General features: G+C 43.2%; 1 protein-coding gene across 1 annotated transcript in view; it reads left to right on the top strand.

Annotated features, from left to right (window-relative positions):
• LOC138487325 (uncharacterized) overlaps nt 1–20210 on the top strand; it is a 2513852-nt gene that overhangs the window by 1448478 nt on the left and 1045164 nt on the right. The window contains exon 62 of the mRNA XM_069613924.1: nt 8894–9065. Within this exon, the coding sequence (XP_069470025.1) occupies nt 8894–9065 (172 nt within the window). The remainder of the gene's footprint in view (nt 1–8893; nt 9066–20210) is intronic.

Here is a 20210-nt window from a genome sequence, read left to right on the forward strand (position 1 = left end):
GCAGGTGGCGCTCCCCTTGCGAAGCGTCACCGCCGGGAGGACCAATGGGAATCCGCCACGGATGCTCACTGGGACGTGAGCGCGGGCAGCGTCTATACGCCGAGGCTGAGTGATGTGCCTGTCAAGTGGGCCTCAGGGGAGCGTGACCGCTGGAGGAGTGAAAGCTGCGTTGTGAGTGGCTGGAAGCGCGATGACACGTCGGCTGTCACATCAGAAAAAATGTGCCAAAGTAAGGCTGGCTATGGTGGAAGACACTAGAGGGAAGGTGCAATCCTGAGGTCAGCCAAAATGGCATCCGGGGTAGCATGAGAGGAGAACACTTGGTAGTGTGTGTGAATGCCGATTATGACAATGGAAAAACGTGTGTAGGTCGGCTGTTGGTCGCCTGTGTGTGTGCAGAAACCCAGCAACACTGTTCGCATGGTCAAAGCACTTTTAAAATACAGTTTAGACACATACCATTATGGTATTATGTATGCTGGCGTACATATGTAAACATATCACATGAGATCACATGTTCAACAGAAATATGGACCATATATAAGCCCCAGCATGATGTGAGCTTAGTCAAATGATGCAGTCATTCCATAGGATGAAAATGTCCAAACCCACACACAAACAGAGGATCATATGAATGCACAATTAGGCAGGATCATATAAATGCACAGCTATAGAAATTACTAAGTGGAAGACCAAAAGTAGGTAGTATACCGCCCATAACCAGGATCCGGGGATCACACGGGAGTAGGGCCAAAGGAGGGCCATACACGTAATTGGATCCATTGTCGTTTACTGGCTGTAGAAGTGCTTCCATTCCACAGAAATATTCAACCCTGTTTTAACAGTGTCAAGTTGGTGGACTAGTTGTTTTTCCAATCTTGTAAGCGCTTTGTCTCTGTCCCCTCCTCTTTTTTGTGGAGTAAGTTGCTGTATGATAGTCCAGGATATATCATCGTTTGTGTGTCCTAGTCGGCTAAAATGGTCGACCAATGGTTTATCTTGAATTTTGTTTTTGATGCAGGATCTGTGCTCTGAGATCCGCTGCTTTACTGGTCTGGAGGTTTTTCCTATATAGAACAAGTGGCAGGGACATTGTATTCCATATATCACGAACTTGCTGTTACAATTGGTGTGAGTTTGTAAGGTACGGTGGTAGTCCTTATAGTCAAAGGTTTTAGTGGGGTTACTGTAGCGGCATGCTACACAGGTGCCGCATCGGAAATGTTCCACGACATTTGGGAGGTCCCACAGTGTGTTAGGTGTCTTGGTTTCCTCGATGTAAGTGTGGACCAATGAATCCCTTAGGTTTCTGTTCTTCTTGAATGCAAAAATGGGCTTTTTGTCAAGGGTGTCTTTGTTTTTTATCAAATTCCAGTGTTTATTGATGGTTTGTTTAGTGAGATTGCTTAAGGGACTGTATGTGGTGAGGCAGACTAGTTTATTTATTTCAGTTTTTTCTTTTGGGGTGAGGCATATGGTTCTGTCGGTGTTCAGTGCCCTTTTTCTCGCCTGTTTCACCGATTTCTTAGGATATGCCCTCTCCTTCAGTCGCAATTGTAAATCATTCGCATGTTGCTCATATTTCTCTTTGCTCGAACAGTTCCGTCTGATTCTCAGAAACTGGCAAAAAAAAAATGGTGTTAGAAACGTAATTTTGTCAATTTTTCAAACGTGATGTAGCTCCACTGTAACTTTCTTTATTATGTCAATTTAATATTAAATTTGTCGACTGCATTCACTTTCGGTGAACTATATGTCCTTCACAAACAATTATTTTTATTTATTTATTTTACAGTTTTAAAGCGCTCACACAGCCCACGGGCATCAAGGTGCTGTTACAGAAATTGTTTTTTTAGTTGTGTAATTGTTTTTTTGTGTCTTAGTTGTATATTTATAGCGCACTTAAACACGCAGATGTTTCTAAGTGTGGACCCGGGGATCGAACCTGTGTTGCTTCGTGTCGTCTTGCTTCCAAGGCACGCACGTTGCTGCTGAGCTATCCTCCTGGGACTGATGTTACCTTCCTCATAGGCTTTAATCATTGTGCTATGTGCCTAAATGTCAGTCCAATTTTGGGGCCTAGCAACTGTCACTAGATTGCCCTATTTGCTGATAGACTGATTCCATCTGCACCAACATGCTCCATTCTGGTCACGATCTGGCAGTCCATTCGTATTTTTCTTTGCTTTCTGGGGCTTGTAGTCCTGGAGTTCGAAATGAGAAATCCAGGACTCCAAGGGCCTCATTACGACTTTGGCGGTAGCCATGCCGCTATTGGCGGCATGGCTGCCGCCAAAATCGAGTTTGGGTCGGGTTCCCTGAATGGGGAATTACCGGGCCATTCTGAGTTCGGAGGGCCCGGTAATTCCTCCCTCCATGAATCTTCCCCATTCCCATATGAGCCCTCACAGGGCTCAATGGGAATGGGAGAGGGAGCAAACAACGGGGCGATTACGAGCTCCCTCTCCCCCTCGCGGGACCTGGTAAGGATGCCTATTTTGACCAGGCGTTACTTACTGGGTCCCGCGAGGGGAGCTTTTAATGAGGTGGAACGGGTTTAACGGGTCCGCCTCCTTTAGCGGAGCCCGTTAACCCGTTCCGCCTCAGTTGTAAAGAGGCCCCAAGTCTCCGAATGCAAAGAATAAATAAACAGAACTGTACAGCGAGTATAAGGGACAGTTGGGCGTGGGCATGATTCTCAGTGGTTCTTGAATGTAAATGGAGTTACATGGAGAACAGCAAAAAAAAACTCTATCCTCTAGAGTGCCTGTTAATAATGCTGAACATTGTTGCTGAGATGTTTCACCAAGGTAATGGGTGTTATAGCAAAGACTACTGTAGTTTGTCACTGAAAAACGTTACTGTCATTTTAGTCTGCAAATGTGGATGCTTCATCTTTAGACATAGGTGTTTATTAATGACACCCAGTGTTTCCATTTTCATTTGGATGGTCTTTGATATTTTGGGTATGGGGGCATGCCACAAGGGACACAAAGAACCTTATTTGACAGAATTCATTAATTGCATGCAGGGGACCACCAAGGTAAGAGCTTACATGCTGTGTGGCCCCCTGGATGTAATCTTAAATGTCCATGCGGTGGAGTGAAGGAGGAAAGAGTAACAGTGCGGCAACTTGCTTTTACCCTTTCATTTTTCCAGTCCGTCTCATAGAAATGGAAATGCTGCCTGCAAATGCGGCATTTACTAATGGATTCCTTCCTATAGGTGTCCTCTGCTCATTAGCAGCCACTAATGCGAGTTAGATTTTATAGGAGTCCATACATTGTAGGCGTATAACGAGGCACACTTTGGATACGGAGGACGAATGCGCAGTGAAGATCTTAGCTCCGCTCCGTGCCCCGCCTCCACATCGTAGTGCCCCAAAATGGGGCCGAACATTAAATGGAGGTGTAAAAGCTTTACACCTCGCTTTGATGGTTCCATTTAACGCTCCGCCCCATGCAAAAGGGGGCTGCTTTACCTGTGCCGTCCTCTCCTTGATGTATTTCTACTTTTAATCTTTCCTCTTGTCACACTCTTTCTTCTTTCTCTGTGCTAGTCCAGTCATCTTTCCTCACCACTCCAGATGCATAATTATCTCCCAGTGCCTGTCTACATCCTGTCCTACACATTCTCTTTTGCATCACATTGTACCCTGCATATTGATATTGATATTGATATTTTATTTCTATCGCGCTCGTACACAAGTGTTTCAGAGCGCGACAGGGCAAGGGAGTGGAACAGGGGAGAACAAAACAGTGATCTTACTAGGCCCAGTGACATTGAGAACGCACAAGAGCATGGGAGAGGGGGAGGGGAAAAGTGCATGGAAGGGGGGAGAAGTGGAAAGTGCGAAGCATAGGAGAAACAGATAAATAACAATAAATACATAATAAAGGCAACAAACATTTTTAGTGCAGCCAGCAATTTGTAAGTGCTAGGTTTAAGGCAGCAGACAGGGTAGGTCTGATAAGTGCAGGAAGAAAAAGGGAGATGGATGGGTACAGATACAGACTCCAGTGCAAGGGGTAGCCCGGAGGCAGTGCGGGAGGGTGGCAGGGTGAGTAGGTACCTGGGCCCGGAGGACAAAGGATGGCCAGGTGCACGGTGCCAAGAGAGAACAGATCAGCAGGGGAAAGGGGGAGCGAAGGCAGAAGAAAAGAGGAAGGTCTTGAGGTGTTTCCGGAACCGGAGATGGTTCTCCTCAAGTTTTAGAGTGGCAGGGAGGGTGTTCCAGAGGGAAGACACGAGATCTACCCCCAGCTTGTTTCTTTGAAAACCGACTGACCCTGAGGGAGTTGGAGGTAGAGGAGCAAAGAGCTTGAGAGGGGAGGTATTTGCGGAGGGGTAGCTGAAGGTATTTTGGACCCAGACCCCAGAAAGCCTTGTGGACAATGCAGAGGGTTTTAAATGTAATCCTTGCATCCACTGGGAGCAAATGAAGAGATTTCAGAGCTGGAGAGATACGATCCCAGGGCTTGAGGCCAAGGACAAGTCTCGCAGTCCTGTTCTGGATTAGTTGCAGAGGGCGGAGAGTAGAGGCAGGTAGATTTAGAAAGAGGCTTTTACAATAGTCCAAGCTAGAGAGAACCAGAGCTTGGGATACCATGAGCTTATGGGGGAAGGAGAGGAAAGGCAGGGTACCTCTGAGGAGGTGCAGTCGGAAATCTGACTTTTTAGAGACTACAGAGATGTGGGCGGAGAAGGAAAGGGTGGAGTCAAAGATGACCTGAGGTTCTTAGCCTCACAGATGGTGGTAGGCGGAGTGCCAAGGGAGGCCAGCCAGAGATTGAGGGGAAAGGATGGTGAAGGTGTGCCCATGAGGAGGATCTCCATCTTGCTGGCATTCAGACAAAGATCATTGGCGGCACACCAATCCTGAATGGCAGTTAGGCAATCAGAGATGAGAGAGGGAGGAGGTGGCAGAGGGCAGCCTGAAAATGAGTTGAGCGTCGTTAGCGTAGCACTAGAAATTTGAGCAGAAAGTGGCAATGCAGTGGGCGAGAGTTGCCAGGTATTGGTTGAAAAGCCAGGGTGAGAGGTTAGACCCCTGGGGAACACGACAGGTAGATAGGAAGATAGATGAAAGGAAGGACCCAAGTTTGATCTGGGAGGGACGATCTGAGAGGAAAGAGGTCAGCCAGCCCGGGGCCTGATCAGTGATACCCAGGTTTTCACAGAGACGATTGAGCAGGATGGTATGGTTGACCGTGTCAAAGGCAGAAGAGAGATCGAGGAGGATGAGGACAGAGGGAATGTTAGAGTCAAGGTTGGAGAGCAGATCTTCACGGATGTTCAGGAGAGCAGTTTCCATGCTTCTGGCAGCTCTGAAGCCAGACTGGTGGTCATGGAGAAAGCCAACAGAATTGGAATGAAGGTTAAGCTGAGAGATGGCCAACTTTTCCAGGAGTTTGCCAAGAAAGGTAGTAATGGATATTGGGCGATAGGTAGCTGGACAAGAAGGATCAGCTGTGGGTTTCTTGAGAAGAGGATGCACAAAGGAGTGCTTCAGAGGGGAGGGGAAGGATCCTGAGGCAAAGGAGTGGTTGAAAAAATCAGCATGGGCCGGAGCAAGGGTGTCAATGTGGTCCTTGATGGTTTTAGAGGAACAGGGATGAACCTGTTTTGACGAGGCTTTCATAGTCAGACTTGTCTAGAAACCTCATCAGGGGAGAAAAGAGGAAAGGACGAGAAGGACGGTGGGGGGGTGGCTAAAGGAGGGTCAGCAAGCACAGATGGGGAGGGTAGGGGAGAGGAAGGGTGTGGGTGGAGAGGGTGGACAGGATGTCCTGCATTTTTTAAATGAAGTGAGAGGCAAGGGCATTGCAAAGAGGCTGGGAGGCAACAGGAGGGGTAGAGACTGCAGCAGGGTTGGCCAGCTCCTTGCAGATTTTAATGAGTTCGGCTGAGTTGTTAGATGCTGCAGAGACACGAGCTTGAATGTGAACTCTCTTCTTGGTGAGGACAGAGAGTCAGTATTGCCTTTGTATCAGGCGACAGGCCAGTTTGTCAGAGGATGAACAGGAAGTCCTCCATTTCCTCTCAGCCGCCCTACACTTAGGTTTAAGTGTAGCTAGGTCAGAGTCATACCAGGAATTGCACTTGGCTTTGGACTTCAAAAGGATCCTCATGACAGGGGCAAGAGCATCAAGCCTATCAGAAATTGAAGAGTAGAGCAGAGACAGGGCTGTGTCAGAATGTGAGACAGTCAAAGGTTGGGGGGGAGAGAAAGTGGTGGCAAAAGCATCAACTCACACACGCTTCATGGGCCGGATGTCCAAGAAGGTAGGTGGCAGTGCTGGGGTAGGCTTGGCTTGGGGGAAAGAGAGGGATAGATGAGAGGAGAGGAGGGAGTGATCACTCCAGGAGAGAGGAGTGGTCAGAGGGATGGAGAGGGGGAGGTCAGAGGAGATAAAGACATCGAGTGTGTTCCCTGCAGAGTGAGTCGGGTCAGAGGGGAGGATGGACAGAGAGAGGGAGTCTCAGAGGTCACGAAAGAGTGCAGAGCAGGACCAAGGAGGGTCTAAATGTATATTGAGGTCACTGAGGAGGAAGAGTTGAGTGGTAGAGGCCAGGAGGGAGCAGGAGAGGTCTGCCCACTCAGAGAGAAATTAGGTGATTTGACCAGGAGGCCAGTAGATGGTAACCACAGTAAGAGAGAGAGAAAGCCAACAGACAAGGCATTCAAATGAGGATTAGGTCTGAGTGGGAATGATAGCGGCAGGAATCCACTCAGGAAAGATCAGGGATACCCCCCACCAGACTGGGAGGATCTGGGTGCTGAGAGGATCTTGTAGCCATCAGGGAGGAGAGTGTCAAAGCTCGTGACAGAGCTGGCCGTGAACCATGTCTCAGTAAGACCAAGGACATCAAGGTCTAGTTCTTCAAGGAGGTGGCAGGTGTTAGAGGAGTGTTTGATAGCAGAGCGAGAATTGAGAGTGGCAATATGAAGAAGGTTGCTAGCCTTAAAGGCCTTCCGGGGAGGGGTACAGATCAGAGGTACACCCTGCAGAGGAGAAAGAGCCCTAGGAGGGGCAGAGGAGGAGGAGGAGGAGAGAGAGGGCAAGGTAGCCAAGGGGGTGAGGAGGGGACAGCAGGAGATGAGACGAAATTGTTGAGGCGAGGGAAGCACCTATCAAAGAGGTGGAGATTGGCCTGAGGGCCTTGGACCATGACAGTGCCATTTAGGTAGACATTAATGATGACTTTAGATGAGTCGAAGGAAGCCATAACAACTTCCCAGCGAGTGCCACCATTAATGGGAGAGGAGGAGATAGGGCAGAGCACAGAGACCATATGAGGAGTCCATAGATTTGGCGAAGGAACAACAAAGAGGATGTCGGTGAGGGTCTGTCTGGCGGAAGCATTGGAGTAAGTGTCGGCGATGGGAAGACCAGGGTTGGAGGCCAAGATATCCTTTTTCAACTTCTTCCTACCAGACTTAGTGAGATGGGAAGGATAGTCAATGGAGAGGCAGTTGGAAAAGATAGGAGAAACAGAAAGCGCCATAGGGGTGGAAGCAAGGAGAGGATGGAGATACTGGGGGGGCTAAGGCTGGTAGGTGTGTGACAAAAGAGAGTGGTGAGGTCACTGGGCTGGCAAGTTACAGAGAAGAAACAGTATACAAGCAAAATACAGAGAATTTCGCAATGGGCAGAAAGATTTGACTTTTCAATCTTGGAATCGGGTGTTAGCAAAGGGTTTTAGGAAGCACTGCACATCAGGATGACAATATGGGAGTAACAAGCAGAAAGAACAGTGATAGCCATTGGAGAATATCCAAATCTTTGCCTCCCTCTAAAGTTTGCCCCTTACCGTTGCCCATACCATGGGTCAAATATTTACCCCATTCATGTGTGCAGTTCCTATTCTTGCTTGCATGATCCTCTCTGTGCTTCCAACCCCTTATGTCAATTCTTAACATCATGTCCCATTGTGTGCCTGACCTTTTATCTGCATACTCCCTTTCCTGCATATGGAATCAATGTCCTCTCTCTGTTCACAATTCACTCTCTTCATCCTCCAGTGCTTGCTCACTTCTCTCTGTCCTTCTCTCTCTCACTCTTCTACTCCTTCAGTCTCCCTGTTTCCCTCAATGTCTCTCACTACGTGTCCTATCATTAAATTGTACTTATTTGTGATTAAGATGTTCTCTCCCTTCCTTTCCCAACCATGGGCCTTCTGACGAGTTTGGCCTGAGCCCTTAAACGCGGTGGTAACGGTATTACCTCTGAATTTAAGGGTTGGCTAAATCACGAATTAGACGGAAAATGGCATTTTTACCTCTAGCTTTTTGCTGGTGGTAAAATGTAAATTTTCAGACGTTTTCGGTGCTGTTACTGCTGGCGATAATGATCCTACTGGGGAATGCAGATTTACCACAACTCGTGATCTGGCACAAAGTGTGCCGACTTAGTTTCAGTAGCGCTACTAGCATTGGGCCGTATCCTGGCAGCATTACCACTGGGATACCACCCAACTTGTGATGAGGTCCTAGGGTGTTCCTGCCTGCATGTGTTAAATGGGGTTCAGCCGTGTGGCAGCGGGATGGGGGATTAGCTCGTCAGGCATAAAACCTGTCACTGAACTTGTGAGGGCAAGAGGGCCAGTAGATGGAGGGGGATGCTCTGCACATTTGCTGTAATGGAAATTTGGGTCCCATGATCAAATGTTCATGGTACAATGTCTGCATCCACATAGGAGCACCTAGCCTTCAAACATCATTTATCCACAAACTGATGCGCAAAACTCCAGGGCTGATGATACTGTAGATTTTAGAAACAATTAACATGGCTGTCATACCACGGACACGGGACCTGCCCTTACTACATTAATTGTAAATGATCACACAAATTCAGCCTTCAATTATTATATTTTGTACTTCTCTTAATAGAAACATCTGTCTCTCTCTGGATGGAAGCACAACCCCTGAGAAACTCTTATATTTGTGGAGGCATGAATGCGATTGGGTCTATGGACACAGAATGGTCAGCTTGGTGGATTACTCCAGATATGAGCAGGAATTTGCTATAGCAGCAAAGAAAGTATTTGCGAACGAGGAGCAGGTAAGCCCCATAATTAGCACTTGTAATAAACTGTTACATTTGGTTTTACAATAGTTTACATGTTGCATATGTATGCAAACCAATCAACAGCCATTAGCAACATGGGGCAATCGGAACCAGAGCAGGTATCTTTGCCTATTGCCTTGTACGAGAAAGATTTTCGATGCATCAGAACACCAATCTTCGGCACCCAATGGGTCAATATTTGGATCATTGAATGTATCCTGAAACTCTGCAGTCTTAAAAAATGTTGCATTACACTTCAGCATTCTTCACTTCAATGCATCCTTTTTTCATACATGCTTGTAAACCAAGTTACCACTTACTGGCCATATAGCACTCATATTCACAAGCGGTCTGAGTTTGAGTCCTAAGAATGCTAGATGTCACTTTAGTGCTGAGGTTGCCTCACTTACTAACGCAGAGAGGATCCGCCTTTGTGTCTATTATGTATATTTACTGAATATAATTGTATATATTTACTCTAGGAACAATGTGCTTTGACCAAAAATACTTACATAGCAAGGATACAGTGGTTAGGGCAGAACTGTAACAGAGGCCAACTCGAAGTGTGAAAAACAGAATATGAACCAGGGACAAGACCGGGCCCAATCCAGACACTCTACCAAGCGTCAGACAGGCATTGCAAATTCTTAGAAATCCCACTAGACCTGCAGGTCGAGTTCCTAAGTTTACATACTCGACCTAATAGAAATGTACTCACGCCATGTGAAGAGTGACAACATATTTTCCAGTTCCTTCTGTAAAATGGTGCATATCACCACAAGCACACTTCTTATTTGGTGCATTGCTGCCAACCAAAGTGCACAGTGAAGCTTTTATTTGGCATTTACTGCAAACAAAGTTTGTGTACAGTAAATGTCAAAAGTTTCAAACATCCCCATACTCTCCAGCAAGGTTAAGTACCATTCAGATGATACTCACGCTTCATGAAATCTCCTCGCTAATGCGATGGGCTAGTAAATTTAACGAGCCCTGTCAGAAAGAACTCTGGTGTATTTTTTACAAGAGTAGAGTGGAGCCAGCGTGTCAAGGAAGGGGAGAAATGTGGTGGCAGGTAAGGTGATCTCTTCCCCATTTTAGAGGTTGCACTTGAGTGATGATTTGAAGTAGTTGATGTAAGTTGTGTGTTTCACATGGTTGGGGAGGGAGTTCCATTGGCTTGCGGCAAAGAGGTCAAGGTACAAAGGTGAGATGATGCGCAGGGTGGTCAGGTAACACAGTGTCAGGGTCCGGCTTGACTGAATTCCACAGGAGCTGATGCTGGCCCCACAGACCCTCACCAGGAGTTTACCTCTCAACCCTTAAGTATAAACTGAGCTGAGAACCCCAAGAAAGGGAAAGGGGAATTTGGAGAAAATAACAACGGAGACAGGCTGCAACCTTCTGGTAGGCTCTGGTATCTGTAGTAAACAAATACACTTGGTTACTTATATGTTAATATAAACTTCTTTTCTAAAATTATTCTAAAACAAACTCTAACTTCTTTACCTCTTAAGCCTCAGTAAAAGACTTAGATGCTAATTATCTGTGTGGAATATTTTGTAAATTATTATCTTGCTTTGTGCATATATTTTCAAGCCATTCAAGTCTCTTTAGAATCCTAAAGTAATGACCCTTGCAAACACCTTACCGACTTAGATATTCTTCTTGCTTTTTAAGTTCATTTAACTCTATGAAGTTTGAGTTTTAAATGCTTTTGTAAAATGCAGTCTTTCTCTGAAGTATTGAATTCCATTTGCATAAAGTTACATTAAATAGAAACTCATTAACTTTCTTGAATGCTGCTTTCCTTCTGCGTGTGAGTTGTTTTCTTTTTTACACATTAAAACGTATAGATTCTTTCTTGACAAGCGTGTGTGATAAACACATGAAATCACAAGACGTGAAGAATTGTCCTTGCGTTTAAAATACACACGCGCATCTTAAAAAAACATGTGCGCGTGAAAATACGTGTATGCGCTAAAAAACAACTCGCACTAGTTAAAATGGACTTGCGCTCTATCACTACCAAACACACGCGGTTATGCGAAACGTAAATCACGTAAAAGTAGTACACATGTTCAAAACAACTCGCGCTTAGTTAAAAATGGACTTGCGCTCTATCGCAACCCAACACGCGCTTTATTACGCAACGTCTCTCACGTTAAAATTGTGCACACGCTCAAATCCACTCGTGCATTTCATTTGGACACGCGCTCTATCGATCCGAATACCCGTGCGCTCCCATAAAAACGTTAACGACGTCACGCGAACTCATGCACGCATTAAACAGTCTTGAAATACATTACACGTAGTTCTTCAAACTTGTTTCCTTATAGTAACTTAACTGTAAAATGCCTTTTTTCTCAGTAAACTTTAAAACTTGTTAACTCTTTAAGTTTTCTTATGAAAAATGAAGGTTCACTGTGAAAATCTTAAAGCCTTTAAAAAGAACGATCCCACCTGATGTCTTCTTGTTCACTCTGGCCCAGCAAACAATTTTCTTACTTCTATGTTAAATCTTCTGAACTCTGAAAGGCCTTATTTAAGGAGCATAACTAATGTAAAACCAGCCACTGAATTTCTATGGATGAAAGGCAGTTTAGAATCTTTCTCACCTCACAAGAATCAAACCCATTGTCCTTTCCACCAATCAGGCAAACCAAACATATCATTGTTCCTTTAACCAATCAGATTAAGTTTTTTTCTCTCCACCTTGACTTGGGCAAGCACAATGTTAATTCTATGTACAAATTCTGTCTGACTACTACTCAGCCAATTCTATGCACATACTTTTTCTGATTACTAATCCAGCCTCTGATTACTAATCCAGCCAGCCCTGACAGTACCACCCTCTTCAAAGCCCTGTCCCAGGGCCTGGTTTAGCAGGGAACTTTTTATGAAACGGCCTTATCAATTGAGGGGCATGTACATCTGTTTGATCCTCACAAGATCTTTCCTCAGGCCTGTATCCCCTCCAGTCAATAAGATACTGCAAAGTACCTCTAACAATCCTGGAATCTAGAATTTTCTTAACTTCAAACTCTTCTTCATTTTCCTCTGTGTAAACTGCTGATGGTGGTTTTCCCAATCTAGTTCCTGACACACAAGGTTTCACTAAACTGACATGAAATGTAGGGTGACTTTTGATACTTGGGGGTAATTTCAGTCTGATTGCTACAGGATGTATTATTCTTTCTATTTCAAATGGAGCAATAAATCTTGGACTAAATTTAGTTCTTCCCTTTAGACGTAGGTTTTTTGTGGACAACCAAACCTTTTGACCCACCTGATAATGTGGTGCTTTTTGATGTTTTATAACAGCAAATGTCTTAAACCTTAATTTACTTTTCTCTAAAGTTTCTTTAGCTTTCACTAAACCATCTCTAATACAAGTCAATTGCTGCTCAACCTCCGGATTGGAATACTCAGATGGCAACACTTCTTTCAAAAATCATGGATGGAAGCCATAATTGCTAAAAATAAATGGAGAATACTTAGTAGAATCCTTGACAGAATTGTTATAGCTAAACACTGCCAACCAAAGAAGATCTATCCAACTCCCTTTTTCCTGCCAAAAAGCTCTAGTATATTTTTCTAACTCCTGATTTACTCGTTCTGTCTGGCCGTTGGTCTGTGGATGATAACCTGAAGAAAGCTTTACCTCAATCCCCAACTCTGTACAGAAAGCTCACCAAAACTTAGAAATGAACTGAGACCCCCGATCTGTTACAATTTGTGTTGGTAGACCATGCAATCGCACCACTTCTTGCAAAAAACTCTTTGCCAGATTCTTTGCAGAAGCCTCTCCTTTCATGGGAATGAAATTTCCAGCTTTGGTCAGTAAATCCACAACTACTAATACTGTAGTGTAACCTTGATCTTTAGGAAGAGCTACAATATAATCCATAGAGATTGTAAACCAAGGACTAGGGGGTACTGGTAACGGATTAAGTAACCCAGATGATTTTCCTCCTCCTGACTTCACTCGAGCGCAGACTTCACATGTTTTCACATAGTCTTCAATATCTTGTTTCATCTCTTTCCACCAGAACTTCATTTCTACCAATTCAATTGTCTTACGAATTCCAGGGTGACCCGCCAACTCTGATTCATGACATTCTTGCATAATTTCCTTATGCAGTTCTTTACTTGGAAGGTAAATTTTAGAATGGACACATGGAAATCCATCATTTAAATGCCTTCCAGAATCCTCCGCTAGCCAAGATTGAATTGCCTCTTCTGGTAATTCCTTTTGAATTTTCTCAAGAAGCAGATTCTCTTCCTTTGTAGTACTTAGAATAAATCTATCTTCTGCAATCACTGGCTCTGGTAATAATTGATTTTCTACTTCTTCCAAAGAACCTTGTCGCGATAAAGCATGCGCTTTACCGTTTAACCGCCCAGGCTTGAATGTTATCACAAAATCGTATTCTGAAAAGAAGAGTGACCACCTAAGTTGTCGATGTGATAATGTTCAAGCGGATTTAAAAAGCAGAAGATTTCTATGATCGGTTAAACCGGTTACTGTGAATCTTGCTCCTAACAGATAATGCCTCCATTCCTGAAATGCCTTCTTGATTGCCAGGAGTTCTCTATCAGTAATCGTGTAGTTCATTTCTGCTGGAAGCAATTTCTTGGATAGATAGGCCACAGGATGCAACTGCCCAGTTTCAGGATGCCTTTGAGAAAGCACAGCTCCAACTGCAACATTAGAATCATCTGCCTCAACAAAAAATGGTTGAGAAGGATCTGGGTGTAATAAGATTGGTCCAGATGTAAAACAGTTCTTCAATTTTTTAAAAGCTTGATCCGCTTCAACTTTCCACTCAAATTTCATTCCTTTCTTCAATAATTTGGTGATAGGAGAAACAGTTTGAGAGAAATCTTTAATGAACCTCCTGTAAAAATGTGCAAAACCCAGGAAGCTTTGAATATCTTTAACACAAGTTGGAATTGGCCACTGTTCAACTGCTTTTATTTTCTTCATATTCATTTCCAAACCTTTGGGAGAAATAATAAAACCTAAAAATTCCACTTCCATGGTATGAAATTGGCTCTTTTCTTACTTGGCAAATAATGTATTCTCCCTTAGTCGCTGTAACACTTTCTTGACATGTTCTTCATGTTATAGTAGATCCTTAGAGTAAATGAGAATGTCATCAATGTATACTACTACAAACATGTCAATAAAATCTCTCAATACCTCATTTATAAAAAATTGAAAGGCCGCGGGAGCGTTACACAATCCGAATGGCATTACTTGATATTCAAAAAGACCAAATTTTGTTCTAAATGCCGTTTTCCATTCATCACCTTGATGTACCCACACCAAATGGTATGCACCACGAAGATCTAATTTGGTAAATAGTGAAGCTCCTTGAATCTGGTCTAACATTACTGAGATTAAGGGCAGAGGATATCTGTTTTTAATTGTTATCTTATTCAATGCCCTATAAACTATACATGTCCGTAAAGTCCCTTCCTTTTTAGGAACAAAAAATAGTGGAGAAGCTGCTGGCGATTGGGAGTGCCTGATGAACCCCTTAGTCAGATTTTCTTGGATGTAATCTTTCAAATGCTGATTCTCTTTCTCTGTCGGGGCATAGATGCGACTGCAAGGAATGTGGGCCCCTGGTTCTAAATCAATTTTACAATCATACTCTCTATGAGGAGGTAATTCATTAGCTTCCTTTTCACTAAACACATCATTGAAATCTTGATAACACTTTGGTAATTCTCCAATTACAGCCCCTATAGAATGTACTATGGTTCCCAATTTCACCAAACCTTCCACTACTTCTGAACAATTACTACTAGAAACTTCTTCCTTACAGCAATTTGTAACACAAAAAAAGAATCCAATTTCACCACTCTTCTTCCCCAATCAATCTGAGGGTTATGATACGTCAACCAAGGCATTCCCAAAATTATTTTCAACTGCGGAGTGTCAATTAATTCAAACACAGTTTCCTCCCAGTGTCCTCCAATTTCCATCCACAATGGGATGGTTTCATGTGTAATTAAACCTGATGTCAGTTGAGACCCATCCACTGCTCTCACATGCTCTGGTATATTTTTTACAATATAAGGCACATTCATATCTTTAACCACATTCCAATCCATGAAGTTACCAGTGGCTCCAGAATCTATTACCACTGGACCACTTCACTTTAATTCCTCTTTTATATACAAGGATACATTCAATGTAATATGTGGTACCGCAGCTTGGATTGTATTAGCCACTTGTTGATTTCTGGAGCTGTTAGTTGATGGACACCAAGGGCAATTTCCAACAAAATGTCCTGATTTACCACAATATAAACATAAATTATTCTGTCTTTGCCTATCCTTCTCATCCTTAGTTAAAGGAGCTCTCACTTTATTTACTCTCTCTGCATTCGCAGTTCTCAATTCTTTAGTTACAAATTCTAATCTTCCCTTATCAACTCTAGTGAAAACTCTGGGTTGCTCAACTCCTCCTCTTCTATGCTCGGCCTTGCGTTCCCCTAGTCTATAATCAATTTGTATGACTAGATTAATTCAGTGGCTGGTTGTACATTAGTTAAGCTCCTTAAATAAGGCCTTTCATCCTGTCAGGGTCCGGCTTGACTGAATTCCACAGGAGCTGATGCGGGCCCCACAGACCTTCACCAGGAGTTCACCTCTCAACCCTTAAGTATAAACTGAGCTGAGAACCCCAAGAAAGGGAAAGGGGAATTTGGAGAAAATAACAACGGAGACACTGCAGCCCTGCAACCTTCTGGTAGGCTCTGGTATCTGTAGTAAACAAATACACTTGGTTACTTATATGTTAATATAAACTTATTTTCTAAAAGTATTCTAAAACAAACTCTAACTTCTTTACCTCTTAAACCTCAGTAAAAGACTTAGAGGCTAATTATCTGTGTGGAATATTTTGTAAATTATTATCTTGCTTTGTGCATATAGTTTCAAGCCATTCAAGTCTCTTTAGAATCCTAAAGTAATGACCCTTGCAAGCACCTTACAGACTTAGACATTCTTCTTGCTTTTTAAGTTCATTTAACTCTATGAAGTTTGAGTTTTAAATGCTTTTGTAAAATGCAGTCTTTCTCTGAAGTATTGAATTCCATTTGCATAAAGTTACATTAAATAGAAACTCATTAACTTTCTTGAATGCTGCTTTCCTTCTGCGTGTGAATTGTTTTTTTTTTTACACATTAAAACGTATAGATTCTTTCTTGACAAGCGTATGCGACAAACATGTGAAATCAGAAGACGTGAAGAATTGTCCTCGCGTTTAAAATATACACGCGCATCTTAACAAAACACATACGCGTGAAAATACGTGTACGCGCTAAAAAACAACTCGTGCAAGTTAAAATGGACTCGCGCTCTATCGCTACCGAACACATGCAGTCATACGAAATGTAAATCAAGTAAAAATAGTACACGCGTTCAAAACAACTCGCGCTTAGTTAAAAATAGACTTGCGCTCTATCGCAACCCAACACGCGCTTTATTACGCAACGTCTCTCACGTTAAAATTGTGCACGTGCTAAAATCCACTCACGCATTTCATTTGGACACGCGCTCTATCGCTCTGAATACCCGCGCGCTCCCATAAAAACGTTAACGACGTCACGCGAACTCGCGCACGCATTAAACAGTCTTGAAATACATTACACGTAGTTAACAAGCTTTGAACTTGAGCGCACAGTCTTCAAACTTGTTTCCTTATAGTAACTTAACTGTAAAATGTCTTTTTTCTCAGTAAACTTTAAAACTTGTTAACTCTTTAAGTTTTCTTATGAAAAATGAAAGTTCACTGTGAAAATCTTAAAGCCTTTAAAAAGAACGATCCCACCTGATGTCTTCTTGTTCACTCTGGCTCAGCAAACGATTTTCTTACTTCTTTGGTAAATCTTCTGAACTCTGAAAGGCCTTATTTAAGGAGCTTAACTAATGTACAACCAGCCACTGAATTTCTATGGATGAAAGGCAGTTTAGAATCTTGCTCACCTCACAAGAATCAAACCCATTGTCCTTTCCACCAATCAGGCAAACCAAACATATCATTGTTCCTTTAACCAATCAGTTTAAGTTTCTTTCTCTCCATCTTGACTTGGGCAAGCACAATGTTAATTCTATGTACAAACTCTTCCTGACTACGACTCAGCCAATTCTATGCACATACTCTTTCTGATTACTAATCCAGCCTCTGATAACTAATCCAGCCAGCCCTGACACACAGACATAGATGGGAGCACTGCATGTAAGATTGCCTGGTAGAGAGGTGCAAGACATAGTGCCAGATAGGGAGGGGCTCAAGTGCATATAGTGATTTGTATGCAAGCATTAGAAATGTGAATTGGGCCTGATTGCACAGAAAGAGCATGGAGGCTGTGTACTGAAGTGGGAAAAAAACAAGGAAGATTGTAGAGGATGTAGGTAGTGAAGTTAAGAATGTTGTTCAGTCGGGAAAAAGAGTAGAGTGGGAGGCTCAGCAGGCGAATGGCACATTAATCAAGGTGGTTCAGTAACAGGGTTTGAATAGGGGTTTTGATGGAGTGGTAGGTGAGGAGTGAGCAGATTGTTCTAATGTTAAGGAGGTTGACATTTGCTGCAGTCGAAGTTGTGGTGATGAGGTTTAGTCAAGTAGCTGTATTCAAAGAATCAAATGGCATATTAATTTTGTCTAATTAGCTATCACCATCTTTGCTCATGATATTTGAAGTAGCTGCCTCTTCACTGTAAATGTGGAATTTCATTCTTACAAAACAAACTGAATTTGGAAAATAATAAGGGCTTCATTAGGCGTTGGGTGGTATTCCAGTGGTAAATCTACCAGAATACCACCCAATGAAATGACTGTCACTGCCACTTGATCTGACAGATTTACCACCAGATTACAAGTTGTGGTGGTGTTAACGCATGAGGGTTTTCGGTGGAATTACTTCAGTAGTAATTCCAACGATTTTGGCGATTTATCGGCAGAAAGTGTGAGGTTTTATCTCCAGCATAATGCTGGAGGTAAATGACCCACTACAGGGCCAAACTTGTAGTATAGCAGTGGGGGAAAAGTGCCACCAATTCCGTTACTGCCACTTTTTTCACGCACCACCATACTCGTAATGAGCCCCGTCTGTGCAGGTCGTAATGCAGCCTGCAAACCATGCCCATTCTTTCACCAATGAAGTGACGACCAATTTATTAAAAAAAACCCTTTTTCATATTTGTGGTTGTTCCATTATTACACAATCATCTCTTTTTTCATGTTGTAGATAGTTTAAAAGACAACCTGTGAGCATCAAATAAGAAGATTGTGTAATAATGGAAAAATAGAAGCATACGAGTTTTCAGAATAAATCAAGTGGCAATCGCATCATGTGTGAAAGAATGGGCATGCTTTAATGGTGCAATAGGTCCTGTACAGAATACATACCTTCAACTCTGAGTCAGGATTACAGACTTACTATCACAGTATTGCATTCCCCATCAATATTATCGTGAATGGCATACTGTGAAAAAAAGGTAGAACACAGAATAAAGAAAAAAACAACTGCAATATGATAGTCGAATAGAACATTTTAGTTGAAATTGCAGGCGTTCACAGCACCACCTAGTATCTGTCATTGGAAGTTCATCTCCATATCAGAGCCACGCAGCAATGCCCTATGAGTAGGTTAATTAACCAAACGCTTGATTTTAGCTCCATATGAGAAACCCTCATTGTGCTATTTTACACATCTATTTATCCACCCAAGAATGACAGCTTTTGTGGCCATAAGCAACCATCACATACATGTTTCACCTCAGTGGGGTGTAGGTTGACATCCTTGCGATTGGAGAATTGTGCCATGTTTACCAGCAATATTATGGTGGGTTTCAGAAATGCAAGAACATGTCCTTCAACCTGCAATATGACAGGGGAATAGTCAATTTCCGCTAAAATCCCTGCATGCACAGCAGCACCTGGAAGCCATCACTGGACGTTTGCCTTCAGATCAGAGCCACACAGCAAGGCACTTATGGGTATGTAATTTAGCTGAAAACAGTGATTTTTGCTCCATTGGAGAACATTGTCATTGCCTTATAGGGCAGTGATATGGTATCTAAAGCTTTATCAACTAAAGACTCACATTGTGCATGGATGCAACAACATTCACATTTCACCGTTATCAGGGGGTCATTAGTACAGTGTAGGCTGCAATCCTCAAGATTGGAGCATGGGGGAATGTTTACTATTCACCATTGATATTACGATTGGTTTGAGAAAAAGCAAGGAAAAAAAACCCTTGTTGCTGAAATTTGATAGTGGCCATTTCAGATATTTTTTTAATAGCTTTATCCACCCAAGACGGACAGCTCTCAAGGTTCCAACACTAAGCGCATTTCACTCTTACTGGGGCTCATCAGTTTAGAACAGGTTGACATCCTTCAAATTGGAGCATTGTGGCATTTTTACGGTCACCATGAACATTATGGAGGGTTTGAAAAAAGTCAAAATGCAAACCTTCTGCCTGCATTATGATAGCAGGATAGGCCATCTCAGATACAATCCCACACACGCACATTAGCCATCGCTGTAAGTTCACCTCCAGTTGGGAGCCACAGAGCAATGCACTAAGCGTTTGGAAATCAGCTGAAGCGCTTGCTTTCTTGATGAGAAATTAAGTGGTGCTCTGCATGTGTGGAATTCTAGCTGAAATTGCTTATTTTACTATCACATTGCCGGTGGGGGTTTTTCATGCTTTTTTCAAACCCATCATATAAATGTTGGTGGAAGGCAATCATGCCCCAACGTTACCATTCTCAAGGATGTCGGCTTACACCATATTGATGATTTTCAATAAGGGTGACGTGTATCTGGCTAGTTATAGCATCCTTTAGGATTCAATGTGTTTTCTCCGCTGACATTGGCTGTGCGGATCTTTCCCATGCAATAAATGCCACAGGGCACTTTCCCTCACTACCTGCCTCCTGACCCACCTGCCCTGATTTTACGAAGGGGCATCCCCCCTCCAACCCGTCTTCATTTTTCCAGGAAGGAGGGGATTCCCCCACTTCAGTGACACTTACTTGTCTCTGCAGCAGCCATCCTAGCACGCTACACTGCTTCTGCTCCCAGCTCTTTCTCGCCGCCCGGCACCCGGGCCC

This window comes from Ambystoma mexicanum, chromosome 9 (assembly GCF_040938575.1).
Source record: "Ambystoma mexicanum isolate Mex_15411 chromosome 9, UKY_AmexF1_1, whole genome shotgun sequence".
NCBI lineage: Eukaryota > Metazoa > Chordata > Amphibia > Caudata > Ambystomatidae > Ambystoma > Ambystoma mexicanum.